We start from the raw sequence: 17,688 nt of genomic DNA, 5'->3' as shown, positions 1-17,688 counted from the left end.
AAAGTATCACTCGGTAGAATATGATGAGTTTGCAATTGCATCTTAGATGTTAAGGACAAAGAGAAAGCTACTAGTTTTGTGACTGTTTTCTATTGTATAATTCTCCGATAGGTTAGACAAAGTATCTCTCGGTAGAATATGTTGAGTTTGCAATTGCATCTTAGATGTCAAGGACAAAGAGAAAGCTACTAGTTTTGTGACTGTTTTCTATTGTATAATTCTCCGATAGGTTAGACAAAGTATCTCTTAGTAGAATATGTTAAGTTTGCAATTGCATCTTAGATGTCAAGGACAAAGAGAAAGCTACTAGTTTTGTGACTGCTTTCTATTGTATAATTCTCCGATAAGTTAGACAAAGCATCTCTTGGTAGAATATGTTTAGTTTGCAATTGCATCTTAGATATCAAGGACAAAGAGAAAGCTACTAGTTTTGTGACTGTTTTCTATTGTATAATTCTCCGATAGGTTAGACAAAGTATCTCTCGGTAGAATATATTAAGTTTGCAATTGCATCTTAGATGTCAAGGACAAAGAGAAAGCTACTAGTTTTGTGACTGCTTTCTATTGTATAATTCTCCGATAGTTTAGACAAAGTATCTCTCGGTAGAATATATTGAGTTTGCAATTGCATCTTAGATGTAAAGGACAAAGAGAAAGCTACTAGTTTTGTGACTGCTTTCTATTGTATAATTCTTCGATAGGTTAGACAAAGTATCTCTCGGTAGAATATGTTGAGTTTGCAATTGCATCTTAGATGTAAAGAACAAAGATAAAGCTACTAGTTTTGTGATTGCTTTCTATTGTATAATTCTCCGATAGGTTAGACAAAGTATCTTTCGGTAGAATATGTTGAGTTTGCAATTGCATCTTAGATGTCAAGGACAAAGAGAATGCTACTAGTTTTGTGACTTCTTTCGATTGTATAATTCTCCGATAGGTTAGACAAAGCATCTCTCGTTGGAATATTTTGAGTTTGCAATAGCATCTTAGATGTCAAGGACAAAGAGAAAGCTACTAGTTTTGTGACTGCTTTCTATTTATATAATTCTCCGATAGGTTAGACAAAGTATCTCTCGGTAGAATATGTTGAGTTTGCAATTGCATCTTAGATTTCAAGGACAAAGAGAAGGCTACTAGTTTTGTGACTGCTTTCTATTGTATAATTCTCCGATAGGTTACACATAGTATCTCTCGGTAGAATATGTTAAGTTTGCAATTGCATCTTAGATGTCAAGGATAAAGAGAAAGCTACTAGTTTTGTGACTGTTTTCTATTGTATAATTCTCCGATAGGTTAGACAAAGTATCTCTCGGTAGAATATGTTAAGTTTGCAATTGCATCCTAGATATCAAGGACAAAGAGAAAGCTACTAGTTTTGTGACTGCTTTCTATTGTATAATTCTCCGATAAGTTAGACAAAGCATCTCTCGGTAGAATATGTTTAGTTTGCAATTGCATCTTAGATGTCAAGGACAAAGAGAAAGCTACTAGTTTTGTGACTGCTTTCTATTGTATAATTCTCCGATAGGTTAGACAAAGTATCTCTCGGTAGAATATGTTGAGTTTGCAATTGCATCTTAGATGTCAAGGACAAAGAGAAAGCTACTAGTTTTGTGACTGCTTTCTATTGTATAATTCTCCGATATGTTAGACAAAGAATCTCTCGGAAGAATATGTTGAGTTTGCAATTGGATCTTAGATGTCAAGGACAAAGAGAAAGCTACTAGTTTTGTGACTGCTTTCTATTGTATAATTCTCCGATAGGTTAGACAAAGTATCTCTCGGTAGAATATGTTGAGTATGCAATTGCATCTTAGATGTCAAGGACAAAGAGAAAGCTACTAGTTTTGTGACTGCTTTCTATTGTATAATTCTCCGATAGGTTAGACAAAGTATCTCTCGGTAGAATATGTTGAGTTTGCAATTGCATCTTAGATGTCAAGGACAAAGAGAAAGCTACTAGTTTTGTGACTGCTTTCTATTGTATAATTCTCCGATATGTTAGACAAAGAATCTCTCGGAAGAATATGTTGAGTTTGCAATTGGATCTTAGATGTCAAGGACAAAGAGAAAGCTACTAGTTTTGTGACTGCTTTCTATTGTATAATTCTCCGATAGGTTAGACAAAGTTTCTCTCGGTAGAATATGTTGAGTTTGCAATTGCATCTTAGATGTCAAGGACAAAGAAAAAGCTACTAGTTTTGTGACTGCTTTCTATTGTATAATTCTCCGATAGGTTAGACAAAGTATCTCTCGGTAGAATATGTTGAGTTTGTAATTACATCTTAGATGTCAAGGACAAAGAAAAAGCTACTAGTTTTGTGACTGTTTTCTATTGTATAATTCTCCGATAGGTTAGACAAAGTATCTCTCGGTAGAATATATTGAGTTTGCAATTGCATCTTAGATGTCAAGGACAAAGAGAAAGCTACTAGTTTTGTGACTGCTTTCTATTTTATAATTCTCCGATAGGTTAGACAAAGTATCTCTCGGTAGAATATGTTGAGTTTGCAATTGTATCTTGGATGTCAAGGACAAAGAGAAAGCTACTAGTTTTGTGACTGTTTTCTATTGTATAATTCTCCGATAGGTTAGACAAAGTATCTCTCGGTAGAATATGTTAAGATTGCAATTGCATCTTAGATGTCAAGGACAAAGAGAAAGCTACTAGTTTTGTGACTGCTTTCTATTGTATAATTCTCCGATATGTTAGACAAAGTATCTCTCGGTAGAATATGTTGAGTTTGCAATTGCATCTTAGATGACAAGGACAAAGAGAAAGCTATTAGTTTTGTGACTTCTTTCTATTGTATAATTCTCCGATAGGTTAGACAAAGCATCTCTCGGTAGAATATGTTGAGTTTGCAATTGCATCTTAGATGTCAAGGACAAAGAGAAATCTACTAATGTTAGACAAAGTATCTCTCGGTAGAATATGTTAAGTTTGCAATTGCATCTTAGATGTCAAGGATAAAGAGAAAGCTACTAGTTTTGTGACTGCTTTCTATTGTATATTTCTCCGTTAGGTTAGACAAAGTATCTCTCGGTAGAATATGTTGAGTTTGCAATTGCATCTTAGATGTAAAGGACAAAGAGAAAGCTACTTGTTTTGTGACTGCTTTCTATTGTATAATTCTCCGATAGGATAGACAAAGTATCTCTCGGTAGAATATGTTGAGTTTGCAATTGCATCTTAGATGTAAAGAACACAGATAAAGCTACTAGTTTTGTGAATGCTTTCTATTGTATAATTCTCCGATAGGTTAGACAAAGTATCTTTCGGTAGAATATGTTGAGTTTGCAATTGCATCTTAGATGTAAAGAACACAGATAAAGCTACTAGTTTTGTGACTGCTTTCTATTGTATAATTCTCCGATAGGTTAGACATAGTATCTCTCGGTAGAATATGTTAAGTTTGCAATTGCATCTTAGATGTCAAGGAAAAAGAGAAAGCTACTAGTTTTGTGATGGTTTTCTATTGTATAATTCTCCGATAGGTTAGACAAAGTATCTCTTGGTAGAATATGTTATGTTTGCAATTGCATCCTAGATGTCAAGGACAATGAGAAAGCTACTAGTTTTGTGACTGCTTTCTATTGTATAATTCTCCGATAAGTTAGACAAAGCATCTCTCGGTAGAATATGTTTAGTTTGCAATTGCATCTTAGATGTCAAGGACAAAGAGAAAGCTACTAGTTTTGTGACTGTTTTCTATTGGATAATTCTCCGATAGGTTAGACAAAGTATCTCTCGGTAGAATATATTAAGTTTGCAATTGTATCTTAGATGTCAAGGACAAAGAGAAAGCTACTAGTTTTGTGACTGCTTTCTATTGTATAATTCTCCGATAGGTTAGACAAAGTATCTCTCGGTAGAATATATTGAGTTTGCAATTGCATCTTAGATGTAAAGGACAAAGAGAAAGCTACTAGTTTTGTGACTGCTTTCTATTGTATAATTCTCCGATAGGTTAGACAAAGTATCTCTCGGTAGAATATTTTGAGTTTGCAATTGCATCTTAGATGTAAAGAACAAAAATAAAGCTACTAGTTTTGTGACTGCTTTCTATTGTATAATTCTCCGATAGGTTAGACAAAGTATCTTTCGGTAGAATATGTTGAGTTTGCAATTGAATCTTAGATGTCAAGGACAAAGAGAATGCTACTAGTTTTGTGACTTCTTTCGATTGTATAATTCTCCGATAGGTTAGACAAAGCATCTCTCGGTAGAATATTTTGAGTTTGAAATAGCATCTTAGATGTCAAGGACAAAGAGAAAGCTACTAGTTTTGTGACTGCTTTCTATTGTATAATTCTCCGATATGTTAGACAAAGCATCTCTCGGTAGAATATGTTGAGTTTGCAATTGCATATTAGATGTCAAGGATAAAGAGAAAGCTACTAGTTTTGTGACTGCTTTCTATTGTATAATTCTCCGTTAGGTTGGACAAATTATCTCTCGGTAGAATATGTTGAGTTTGCAATTGCATCTTAGATGTCAAGGACAAAGAGAAAGCTACTAGTTTTGTGACTACTTTCTATTGTATAATTCTCCGATAGGTTAGACAAAGTATCTCTCGGTAGAATATGATGCGTTTGCAATTGCATCTTAGATGTCAAGGACAAAGAGAAAGCTACTAGTTTTGTGACTGTTTTCTATTGTATAATTCTCCGATAGGTTAGACAAAGTATCTCTCGGTAGAATATGTTAAGTTTGCAATTGCTTCTTAGATGTCAAGGATAAAGAGAAAGCTACTAGTTTTGTGACTACTTTCTATTTGTATAATTCTCCGATATGTTAGACAAAGCATCTCTCGGTAGAATATGTTGAGTTTGCAATTGCATCTTAGATGTCAAGGACAAAGAGAAAGCTACTAGTTTTGTGACTGCTTTCTATTGTATAATTCTCCAATAGGTTAGACAAAGTATCTCTCGGTAGAATATGTTGAGTTTGCAATTGCATCTTAGATGTCAAGGACAAAGAGAAAGCTACTAGTTTTGTGACTGTTTTCTATTGTATAATTCTCCGATAGGTTAGACAAAGTATCTCTCGGTAGAATATGTTGAGTTTGCAATTGTATCTTGGATGTCAAGGACAAAGAGAAAGCTACTAGTTTTGTGACTGCTTTCTATTGTATAATTCTCCGATAGGTTAGACAAAGTATCTCTCGGTAGAAAATGTTGAGTTTGCAATTGCATTTTAGATGTCAAGGACAAAGAGAAATCTACTAGTTTTGTGACTGTTTTCTATTGTATAATTCTCCGATAGGTTAGACAAAGCATCTCTCGATAGAATATGTTGAGTTTGCTATAGCATCTTAGATGTCAAGGACAAAGAGAAAGCTACTAGTTTTGTGACTACTTTCTATTGTATAATTCTCCGATAGGTTAGACAAAGTATCTCTCGGTAGAATATGATGAGTTTGCAATTGCATCTTAGATGTTAAGGACAAAGAGAAAGCTACTAGTTTTGTGACTGTTTTCTATTGTATAATTCTCCGATAGGTTAGACAAAGTATCTCTCGGTAGAATATGTTAAGTTTGCAATTGCTTCTTAGATGTCAAGGACAAAGAGAACGCTACTAGTTTTGTGACTGCTTTCTATTTGTATAATTCTCCGATATGTTAGACAAAGCATCTCTCGGTAGAATATGTTGAGTTTGCAATTGCATCTTAGATGTCATGGACAAAGAGAAAGCTACTAGTTTTGTGACTGCTTTTTATTGTATAATTCTCCGATAGGTTAGACAAAGTATCTCTCGGTAGAATATGTTGAGTTTGCAATTGCATCTTAGATGACAAGGACAAAGAGAAAGCTACTAGTTTTGTGACTGTTTTCTATTGTATAATTCTCCGATAGGTTAGACAAAGTATCTCTCGGTAGAATATGTTGAGTTTGCAATTGCATCTTAGATGTCAAGGACAAAGAGAAAGCTACTAGTTTTGTGAGTGCTTTCTATTGTATAATTCTCCGATAGGTTAGACAAAGCATCTCTCGATAGAATATGTTGAGTTTGCAATTGCATCTTAGATGTCAAGGACAAAGAGAAAGCTACTAGTTTTGTGACTGCTTTCTATTGTATAATTCTCCGATAGGTTAGACAAAGTATCTCTCGGTAGAATATATTGAGTTTGCAATTGCATCTTAGATGTCAAGGACAAAGAGAAAGCTACTAGTTTTGTGACTGCTTTCTATTTGTATAATTCTCTGATATGTTAGACAAAACATCTCTCGGTAGAATATGTTGAGTTTGCAATTGTATCTTAGATATCAAGGACAAAGAGAAAGCTACTAGTTTTGTGACTGCTTTCTATTGTATAATTCTCCGATAGGTTAGACAAAGTATCTCTCGGGAGAATATGTTGAGTTTGCAATTGTATCTTGGATGTCAAGGACAAAGAGAAAGCTACTAGTTTTGTGACTGTTTTCTATTGTATAATTCTCCGATAGGTTAGACAAAGTATCTCTCGGTAGAATATGTTAAGTTTGCAATTGAATCTTAGATGTCAAGGACAAAGAGAAAGCTACTAGTTTTGTGACTGCTTTCTTTTGTATAATTCTCTGATATGTTAGACAAAGTATCTCTCGGTAGAATATGTTGAGTTTACAATTGCATCTTAGATGACAAGGACAAAGAGAAAGCTATTAGTTTTGTTACTTCTTTCTATTGTATAATTCTCCGATAGGTTAGACAAAGCATCTCTCGGTAGAATAAGTTGAGTTTGCAATTGCATCTTAGATGTCAAGGACAAAGAGAAATCTACTAGTGTTAGACAAAGTATCTCTCGGTAGAATATGTTAAGTTTGCAATTGCATTTTAGATGTCAAGGACAAAGAGAAAGCTACTAGTTTTGTGACTGCTTTCTATTGTATAATTCTCCGTTAGGTTAGACAAAGTATCTCTCAGTAGAATATGTTGAGTTTGCAATTGCATCTTAGATTTAAAGGACAAAGAGAAAGCTACTAGTTTTGTGACTGCTTTCTATTGTATAATTCTCCGATAGATTAGACAAAGTATCTTTCGGTAGAATATGTTGAGTTTGCAATTGCATCTTAGATGTAAAGAACACAGATAAAGCTACTAGTTTTATGACTGCTTTCTATTGTATAATTCTCCGATAGGTTAGACAAAGTATCTTTCGGTAGAATATGTTGAGTTTGCAATTGCATCTTAGATGTCAAGGACAAAGAGAAAGCTACTAGTTTTGTGACTGCTTTCTATTGTATAATTCTCCGTTAGGTTAGACAAATTATCTCTCGGTAGAATATGTTTAGTTTGCAATTGCATCTTAGATGTCAAGGACAAAGAGAAAGCTACTAGTTTTGTGACTACTTTCTATTGTATAATTCTCCGATCGGTTAGACAAAGTATCTCTCGGTAGAATATGATGCGTTTGCAATTGCATCTTAGATGTCAAGGACAAAGAGAAAGCTACTAGTTTTGTGACTGTTTTCTATTGTATAATTCTCCGATAGGTTAGACAAAGTATCTCTCGGTAGAATATGTTAAGTTTGCAATTGCTTCTTAGATGTCAAGGACAAAGAGAAAGCTACTAGTTTTGTGACTACTTTCTATTTGTATAATTCTCCGATATGTTAGACAAAGCATCTCTCGGTAGAATATGTTGAGTTTGCAATTGCATCTTAGATGTCAAGGACAAAGTGAAAGCTACTAGTTTTGTGACTGCTTTCTATTGTATAATTCTCCGATAGGTTAGACAAAGTATCTCTCGGTAGAATATGTTGAGTTTGCAATTGCATCTTAGATGTCAAGGACAAAGAGAAAGCTACTAGTTTTGTGACTGTTTTCTATTGTATAATTCTCCGATAGGTTAGACAAAGTATCTCTCGGTAGAATATGTTAAGTTTGCAATTGCTTCTTAGATGTCAAGGACAAAGGGAAAGCTACTAGTTTTGTGACTGCTTTCTATTTGTATAATTCTCCGATATGTTAGACAAAGCATCTCTCGGTAGAATATGTTGAGTTTGCAATTGCATCTTAGATGTCAAGGACAAAGAGAAAGCTACTAGTTTTGTGACTGCTTTCTATTGTATAATTCTCCGATAGGTTAGACAAAGTATCTCTCGGTAGAATATGTTAAGTTTGCAATTGCATCCTAGATGTCAAGGACAAAGAGAAAGCTACTAGTTTTGTGACTGCTTTCTATTGTATAATTCTCCGATAAGTTAGACAAAGCATCTCTCGGTAGAATATGTTTAGTTTGCAATTGCATCTTAGATGTCAAGGACAAAGAGAAAGCTACTAGTTTTGTGACTGCTTTCTATTGGATAATTCTCCGATAGGTTAGACAAAGTATCTCTCTGTAGAATATATTAAGTTTGCAATTGTATCTTAGATGTCAAGGACAAAGAGAAAGCTACTAGTTTTGTGAATGCTTTCTATTGTATAATTCTCCGATAGGTTAGACAAAGTATCTCTCGGTAGAATATATTGAGTTTGCAATTGCATCTTAGATGTAAAGGACAAAGAGAAAGCTACTAGTTTTGTGACTGCTTTCTATTGTATAATTCTCCGATAGGTTAGACAAAGTATCTCTCGGTAGAATATTTTGAATTTGCAATTGCATCTTAGATGTAAAGAACAAAGATAAAGCTACTAGTTTTGTGACTGCTTTCTATTGTATTATTCTCCGATAGGTTAGACAAAGTATCTTTCGGTAGAATATGTTGAGTTTGCAATTGAATCTTAGATGTCAAGGACAAAGAGAATGCTACTAGTTTTGTGACTTCTTTCGATTTTATAATTCTCCGATAGGTTAGACAAAGCATCTCTCGGTAGAATATTTTGAGTTTGCAATTGCATCTTAGATGTCAAGGACAAAGAGAAAGCTACTAGTTTTGTGACTACTTTCTATTGTATAATTCTCCGATAGGTTAGACAAAGTATCTCTCGGTGTAATATGATGAGTTTGCAATTGCATCTTAGATGTCAAGGACAAAGAGAAAGCTACTAGTTTTGTGACTGCTTTCTATTGTATAATTCTCCGATAGGTTAGACAAAGCATCTCTCGGTCGAATATGTTGAGTTTGCAATTGGATCTTAGATGTCAAGGACAAAGAGAAAGCTGCTAGTTTTGTGACTGTTTTCTATTGTATAATTCTCCGATAGGTTAGACAAAGTATCTCTCGGTAGAATATGTTAAGTTTGCAATTGCATCTTAGATATCAAGGATAAAGAGAAAGCTACTAGTTTTATGACTGCTTTCTATTGTATAATTCTCCGATATGTTAGACAAAGCATCTCTCGGTAGAATATGTTGAGTTTGCAATTACATCTTAGATGTCAATGAAAAAGAGAAAGTTACTAGTTTTGTGACTGTTTTCTATTGTATAATTCTCCGATAGGTTAGACAAAGTATCTCTCGATAGAATATGTTCTCGCTAACTTGGGCATTGCTCTACAGGGTTCTTCGCTATCAAGACCTTCTTTTGAGGTTTTGATAGAGGGTTAGGAAGATGTAGAAGCCTTTGGCCTGCACGGATTGGCAACCCGAAATAGGAATGCTGGTGGCTTGATTATGGGCAATAGTGCTTCCTTAGCTTTCTCCTTTGGTTCTCTCGAAAGAGTTGACTCTAGATCTACTAGTGGTTAAGGGATCTTGCGAGGAAGGATCCTTGGTGGTTGGAAAGTAACTCTCTAGAATTCTTTTATTGCAGGGCATTGATGGAAGGAAGATTGTCAGTTTCTCCTTTAAATCTAGCTTCTATGGGTTGACTTTTTTTTTTTCTATCCCTAGAAGATAATGATCTTCTTAAAGATAGAAAGAGAAAAGTATTATTTTATTATATCAAATGTAAATCAATTCGTTTTGTATCAATTGGTGGTTGGAAACGAGTCTAATTCGTTTTGTATATTAATATCATTGTGATTTTCGAATCCGACAACAATGCCCTTATATATCAAATAAATTTTTTTTAAATAACATCGAAAGATAAGTATCATTTTATTATTATTTAATTTTAATTGTGACATTAAATTTGTTTGGTTGGGGCACATCTAAAGAGTACGAATGTGTGGATTGGAAAACTACGCCGAGCATATCACACACATAAAGATTTGTTGAACATAGAGAGTCGTGTTACTTGCGAAGGGCATATTGTGCATGCCACACTTGACTCGGTTGTTGTAGCTCATCCTGCACGAGGAGTTGGGCCACAACGTAGTCTTGTAATTTCTATTTGGTGAAGTCATCAAGAACAGTGCATAGAAATTGGGATCATGAATGCTAACAACAGAGAGAACCTAAAATGTAATTAGTCTCAGATATGAGGGCTTGTATGCAAATAACCCTCTCATGTAGTGTATTGTCCAACTTACAATACAATTAATCCCAAAAACTAGGGCTTATGTGCAAAAAAGTACTCACAAAGCCCGCATTGTCCCACGTACGTATGGTAAGGAAAAAAGAACTATAATGCGATTAGTCTCAAGGAGAAGGGCCTACGTGAAAATAACTACCACAGATGAGAGGAGTAGCAGCTAGTATATAATTAGCCCAGAAGTCGAGGGCTTAAAAGAAAATACCATGTCAATCAAGAAGAGATTAATTTTGTTTAGCTACAATGACGATTACGAACCAATGGTGTTATGGCCCAAAGCCCAAGTGTAAACCCGTCACAGAGATCAAAACCAAGAAACAAACGGGGCTCTCACGTGAATCCATTACCCTCGGAGAGAATAAAGGAGATGCTGCCGGGGCCGACGCCGACGCCGACGCTGACGCTGACGCTGACGCTGGTGGGAACCCTGTTTGGGCCGGGCATCTTAGATGCACTCCGTTGCCCTCTGCAAGCTCCTCTATATCCGGCGTACGCAACTGCCCCTTCCTTCCTCCGGCACCCCAAACCCTAATCTTCTTTGATATCTTCTTCTTTAGTGTTGGATGGGTGGGATCGATCGGTTCTATGTTACCTTGCGTGCTGGGATGAGGCTGAGGGTCGTCTTCATGAATCATTTCGTAGGACGACGACCTCAAGGCGGCGGTTGACAAGATGCTGCACAAGGCAATGGCCGTCAACCAGTACAGAAACTTCTGTCCGTCTTTTTATTTTGCCTGCCCCTTCTTGATTTCTTTATCCTGTTCGATTTGATCACCAGTTGGTGTTCTGAATCTGAAAACCTAATTTTAGGTGTTCAAGAAGCATTCTTTCTGATCCCTCGCGTTGAAGGTTTGCGAGAAATGAGAGTTTGTGGAAGAATTGAGGGGAGAGGATGCCAAGTATCCACATGAGGTGGTACTGTTAGGGACCACTGAAAGATTGAGATGGTCGCGCTATGTAATTGAAGATTGTGGATGTATTTTGATGTTCGAAGGATTCGATAACAAAATAGATATTGCACACCTAAAAATTTGTAACAATGAGCACAGACAGAGAAAATTAAAAGGAAATAACAATGACAATTAGGGAAGGAAGGAAGGATATATACTATATGAAAGAAAAGAATACTGAAATATCCTACATAATTTCCTTTCTCTTTTGTTATTGTATGCCTAAGTTTCAGACAAAATTGTTTTTCACATTGTCTGACTCGGCACAGTTCAATATGGTAATGATTTAGAACTTGTTCGTTTGATTCATAATGCTCATGGGACTTCCTATTTTCTTGGTGGATGCTTGTGTAGCAAACTTGATAGATGCTGATAATGGATAAACAAAATTGGATGCCTGCGCTCATCTTTTTGGTAAATGCTGATAAATCTTGCCAATCAACTTCTATCTTTATGTGTAAGCTTATCCATGTATACTTGCTTCAGTTCTTAAGGAGTCAAATTAATCAACTGTCATGCTCAATCGATACAGATTCAGCATATTAGTCGATCAAGGTCTTCTTAGTCTGTAGTTCTTGCAATTTTCTGGTTCATGTGGGAAACATACTAATAGAACATATTCTTAAGTTGTTTTGGCATACTGGATCTGCAAAATTTTCATTACTTGTTAATCCATGCACCTTCTCCATCACATGGAATAGAAAAATCATCATTATAAAAGGGAAAAAAGATCAATCTGGATCGTGAATAGGGCTCAGTAATTGTTATTTCTGTAGGTTTATTCCATCATGAACTCTCAAGATTAATTGACATCTCTAGTACTTCTAATAAATCATGTTGGTGCCATCTCTTTTCCTTTGTGATAGGACTGAAGTATCTTATAAGAGTACACTGATGATTATTTTGAGCTTTGTAACACTAGCTAATGTTATATACCATCTAAAAAATATATGCAGGTCCCAGACGCTTTTAGTGACATGACATGTGATAATCTAAGATAATGTATACCAAGTTTAAACTAAGCAGAGACAAACACAAAGGGGTATTTCCATTTGGAAAGAAAAAAAAAAAGGATGCACCCAATTTCTGGAAACCTGTGACTATTTTGGGCAGTTATATTAAAATGAATTGTATCTTGCGAATATGCTTATAAATCCAATTTGGGACAACCGTCTTTTACTGGAACTGAAAACTCTTTTTTCCCTTTCTTCTTTATCACCAGCTGAAAATCACCATCATCATTATCCTTTCCCTTAAAAACAGTTGAATGGATGAAGCTGTCAAGTAGGTGTGTACAGTTATGATGATGTTGGTAGCTTTCATATTTTTAATTGAAATTACCTGTATATTGAGGTATTGCATGAAGGGAAGAAATTACCCTGTTTCTGCTCCATAAACTTGTCTTAAAAATATGATTTGCATTGTGAAAAATTCAGCTTCCCTATGTCTATACAGTAATTAACAAAGTTTAGCATCATTCAGAAAATGCTTGTATGCCCCTTCGTAGAACTTTGGTGCATGAAATTGTTCACTAATATGGACTGTCATTGATTATAAAACTGAATAACTCTAAATTTTCCCTCATTTGTCATAGAAAATGGTGGATGGCACTGATATCAACTTTAGAGAAGTATATATGTGAATATACCTATACAGACCACCAGCTAACAAATTATGTGAGATTGTTTGCTTTGTATGGCCTTTTGCCATTATGTTGTAATCCAAAGACAGGCATGTCTCTCAGCGACAGTTGTGCTGCAGGCAGAGTGCAATCTTCATGAAATACTATTTAGATCAAGTAAACTCATCCACTGATTCTTGTAAATATCTTGATTGGTTGGTTTTTGTGAATGAGTTGGTGGTTGTTAATCTGTCTACTTCTGTGCACCATCAACTGCAGATTGGCTTGTAAACATGCTACTTGCCCTTAGGATACAGGGAAACAATGTAATGTTTTACTTAGCTAAATTCAAAGATTTCATAGGTGAAGCAATATTTAATGTGCTTGTAAATTAATGATGTTTTGCTGTTCGACAAGAAGTTTTTCTCATTAGACAAACTTCTATCATTGCTCATTGAGCTTCTCTATTCTTGTTGCTCTTTTTTTATCATGTTGCAGATGATGAAGTTTTGAGTAATACATCAGGTGCTTCATTGGTAATTTTTTGAGCCTTTTATAGGAGTTTATCTTTCCTACAAATTCATGATCACTAGTACCCTAAATTTTTATGCCTACAATCATGAAGAGACGTTATCTTTAACCAGGTGCAGTTCTGCATCATCTTCAGACATTATAATTGGATAGTAAACCTGCAAGGTGAATGTCTGTTCTTAGAAATTTGACTCTTTGAATATAGGACATGTTTTCTCCCAACATGACTCTGCTTTCATGTTAGCATTTGAAAGAACATCTCTTCCATTCTTCACCTCCACTAGACCTGCTACATGGACACGACTGTACTATTATTATCCTTGGTGATAATGTTCTCTGAGCTACCAATTGTGCCTAATGGTGGTTTTGTTCAAGTCAACCAACCAAACTAAGGCTTTGACACAACTAATCTGCCAGAATATGCTTATACTGCAACTTTCTTTCCGGTGCTTACTCTCTGAATCTTCAGGGAAACGTGGAGCAGCATATCAGAGACCTGGCGCGAACTAGGCCGCTCGGAAGGAGCCATCCTGGTGCATTGCAAGGCCACATTGAGCACTTCAAACAGAGAGGACTCCTCACGCGGTGCCACCGGCTTCAGAGCAGGATCCAGCAACTCCTCCCGCTCTGTCACCGTCATCGTCGTCGCAGTCCGAGACTGCACCCAGGTCACCATATTCATGTCTCCTCCGAACCTCCGATCTGTGGGCATTAACCCGCTAACGAGCTCCATGAGAACAATGCCCATGCTGTAGACGTCGCTCTTCTCCGTCGCCTTTGGGGAGTAAGCATATTCTGATAATGTTGCAGCGCTATAAGTTTATTTGATATGACAGTGAACAAACCACGGGTTTGATTACTTGTATGCAGCGTACCTGGAGCCATGTAGCCATAGGATCCGGCGAAGCAGGAGCCAGTCTCCGTGTACCGTGCCGAACCGTCCGGGTAATTCTCGGCGGCGACTGCCTTTGCCAGTCCAAAGTCGCCCAAATGTGCCTCCATGTCACCGTCGAGCAGCACATTGCTCGACTTGATATCCCTGTGAACTATCATTGGCACGCAGTCGTGGTGCAGGTACTCCACTCCTTTGGCAAGGCCGATCGCGATCTTCAACCTGGCCTCCCAGCTCAGCTCTCGCTTCCTCTTCTGGCTCACTGCAGGCTCGTGCAGCCAATTCCACAGGCTTCCATTCTCCATGTACTCGTATACCAGCAGATGCTCCCCCTGATTTCTGCTAAGGTAACCCAGTAGCTTGACCAAATGCCGGTGCCTGATCCGGCCAAGAATTTTCACCTCTCTCACGAAGCTCTTGTCTTGCAGCAAGGATTCCCTTTTGTCATGCAGAATCTTCTTCACGGCCACTGTCTCACCGGACGGCATTTCAACTCTGTAGACGGTGCCCGACCCGCCAGAACCGATGACGAACTCGTCGCTCAGGTTGCACGTCGCTTCCATGATAGCTTCCCATTTGAGTTCTCGCCTCGTGGATCCCTTCACGATCAGTTCTCGATGAATCTTGGAAGAGGAACCCTTGAAGGAGTATGCGCAATTGACCTCGCTTGATCTCTCTGCGCACCGCCTTCTGATCCATAACACAGCGGCTATCAGCAGGAGAATGATCACCAGCGTCACGGTGGCAGAGATCACGGCTACAGCAGCTGAGCTTAAGGTGGAACCTTCGCGGGCGGGCCTGATAATGTTGCACGGCTGGAGGGGACTCCCGCAGAGACCAAGGTTCGCAGCGAAAGACTGCGGTGGCCAGCGGGCGAATCGGCCGTCCAATTGCCCCTCCAAATCGTTGCTCGAGAGATCGAGCACCACCAAGCTACTCATTTCACCTATTTGTCGCGGGACATCTCCGGTCAGAAAATTGTGCGAGAGGTTCAGATATTCGAGCTTCGCAAGCGACGCAAGCGATGACGGAATCTCGCCGCTGAGGTTGTTGAAGCTGAGGTCTAACGCACTCTGTAGTTCCTGCAGTCGTCCAAGCTCGACCAGGACCGGCCCGGTGAACAGATTCCTCGACAACCGGAGCTCATAAAGCTTGCTTAGCTGCGCTATGGAGGCAGGGATTGCTCCAGAAAACTGATTGTGGGCTAAGTCCAGGACATTGACGGATGCAAGTTTGCCAATTTCAGGAGGGAGTGAGCCACTGAGTGAGTTATCTGCGAGAGAGACCTTCAGTAGATTAGAGCAATTGAAGAGCTCAACAGGAAGAGGCCCAAAGAATCTGTTAGAAGAGAGTTTGAGCTCCCCCAGCTGCGGTATGCTCCCAAGCCACGTCGGGACGACTCCAGTTAGCCGATTATTGTTCAGAACAATGTGGGTGAGATTCTTGCATGCCGCCAGTTCCTTCGGTATTACTCCGGTCAGCAAGTTGCTCGACAAGTCCAGAAGCGAGAGAGCCCCGATTTCTCCGAGCATCGGCGGTATCTTGCCGGTCAGACGATTGTTCCCCAGCCGGATCCGCTCGAGCGCCGGTGAGTTTCCGAGTTGCGCTGGAATCTCCAGGTTGAAGGAATTGTTGGTGAGATCGAACGACAGAAGCGAGGTCGAGCCGCACAGCGGAAGGATGCTCCCGTTGAACCGGTTGTTGGACAGGTTCACTCTCGTGATGTTCCGGCAATCAAACATCTCATCGGGGATGCTTCCTTCGAGCGAGTTGTTGTACAGCATGAGCTGTTGGAGCGATTTCAGGAGCCCAAAAGTCGCCGGAATCCCGCCAGGGAGCCGGTTGTCGGCCAAGTCGAGGATCGTGAGCTGCCGGCAATTGCCCAGCGACGCGGGGATCTTGCTGGAGAGGTCGTTCTGCCTCAGATGCAGGAAACTGAGCTGCTCCAGCCTGCCGATAGTCGCCGGAATGCCGCCAGAGAACTGGTTCCCGTAGAAATCGATCATTTTCAAGCTTGAACAGTTCCCGATGGCCGAGGGGATCTCGCCGGACAACTGGTTTTCATAGAGATAAAGGATCTGCAGCTGCTGCAACCTGCCAATCTCCTCCGGCAGCTGCCCTCGCAGCTCATTGTGATAGAGCGTCAGTATCTGAAGATTGCTGAGGTTGCCGAATTCGCGAAGAATCGAACCCGACAAGCTGTTATTGTTGAGCAGGAGATCAGTAAGGTCGACGAGCTCACCGAGTTCGACCGGGATTGCGCCAGTGAAGCTGTTGTTTGCCAAATCCAATTGCGTCAAGGACAGGCATTGGACCAAGCCGGCCGGAATTTGACCGGAGAACCTGTTGGTGGACAGGAACAAGTGCTGCAACCTAGTCGCATTTTGGCAGAGGTCCTCCGGCAGGCCGCCGGAGAGTTTGTTGTTGGACAAGACTAGATAATTGAGTTCACTCAGTTGGCCGAGCTCGGCGGGGAACTCGCCTTCGAGCTCGTTCATCGACAAGTCCAGATTTTGAAGGCCGACGAGCTTGCAGAGAGATCTCGGAATGGTCCCTTCAAGCCGGTTGGACATCATGTTGAGGTAGGTTAATTGGCTCAGCTTGCCGAGTTGACTCGGTATTTCTCCCTGCAGCAAGTTGTTGGCAAGGTTTAGGATCCGGAGATCAGCCAGATTGCCGAGCTCCGAGGGGATATGACCGTCGAGCTGGTTCTGTTGGAGGACTAAGTTCTGGAGATGTGTCAGCCGGCCGAGTCGACGCGGAATGGAGCCGGAGAGGTTGCAGAGGGCCAAGGCGAGAGTGGTCAGGTTCCGGAGGTCGCCGAACGAGTCCGGGATCGGTCCCGACAGGCCTGGGTTGTCGCCCAGCCGGATGACTCGAAGGCTGGAGAGCGAGCCGAGCGAAGAGGGAATCGTTCCCGAGAGACGGTTGGAGTAGAGGAAGAGAGTGGTCAGAGCGGAGAGCCCGGCGAGCTGGCTCGGGATTGTACCCGTGAGCCGGTTGGAGGAGACATCGAGGGTGGCGAGTCGACTCAGCCGGCCGAGGGAGCGGGAGAGGGAGCCAGCCAGGGACGAGGAGGAGAGATTGAGAGCCACCACCGCCGAGTCCAGATCGCAGGTGACTCCATTCCAAGAGCAGTAGTCGGGGTTATCCTTTCTCCAGTCGTCGAGCACTCCTCGGGGGTCCTCCGTGAAAGATTTCCTCACCTCAAAAAGAACTTCCATGTACACCGAGTCCAAGTAGCGACAGAGAGCCGAAGGAGGCAGGAAAGAGATCACCACCAGTAGAACAACCAGCGTGATCCTCCGGTACGTATCCATCTCTGTACTTTATCTGGTGTTGTCTGAAAAGA

General features: G+C 39.6%; 1 protein-coding gene and 1 long non-coding RNA gene across 2 annotated transcripts; one reads left to right on the top strand and one right to left on the bottom strand.

Moving 5' to 3' along the window:
• Positions 1-10,622: 10,622 nt before the first annotated feature.
• Positions 10,623-15,858, top strand: LOC135666633 (uncharacterized). Its single transcript, XR_010509821.1, has 4 exons — positions 10,623-10,831; positions 10,900-14,228; positions 14,315-14,683; positions 14,765-15,858. It is a non-coding gene; the product is annotated as an uncharacterized LOC135666633 (long non-coding RNA).
• LOC135666632 (LRR receptor-like serine/threonine-protein kinase GSO1) lies at positions 13,590-17,680 on the bottom strand. Its single transcript, XM_065178228.1, has 2 exons — positions 14,320-17,680; positions 13,590-14,239 (listed from the first exon to the last, which is right to left on the bottom strand). The coding sequence occupies exons 1-2, from the start codon at positions 17,654-17,656 to the stop codon at positions 13,869-13,871; spliced, it is 3,708 nt and encodes a 1,235-aa protein (XP_065034300.1). The 5' UTR covers positions 17,657-17,680; the 3' UTR covers positions 13,590-13,868.
• Positions 17,681-17,688: the final 8 nt, after the last annotated feature.

Source organism: Musa acuminata, unplaced genomic scaffold, assembly GCF_036884655.1.
Source record: "Musa acuminata AAA Group cultivar baxijiao unplaced genomic scaffold, Cavendish_Baxijiao_AAA HiC_scaffold_1115, whole genome shotgun sequence".
Lineage (NCBI taxonomy): Eukaryota > Viridiplantae > Streptophyta > Magnoliopsida > Zingiberales > Musaceae > Musa > Musa acuminata.
Note: the sequence above shows the minus strand (reverse complement) of the source record. Positions and strands in the feature narration are given on the sequence as shown.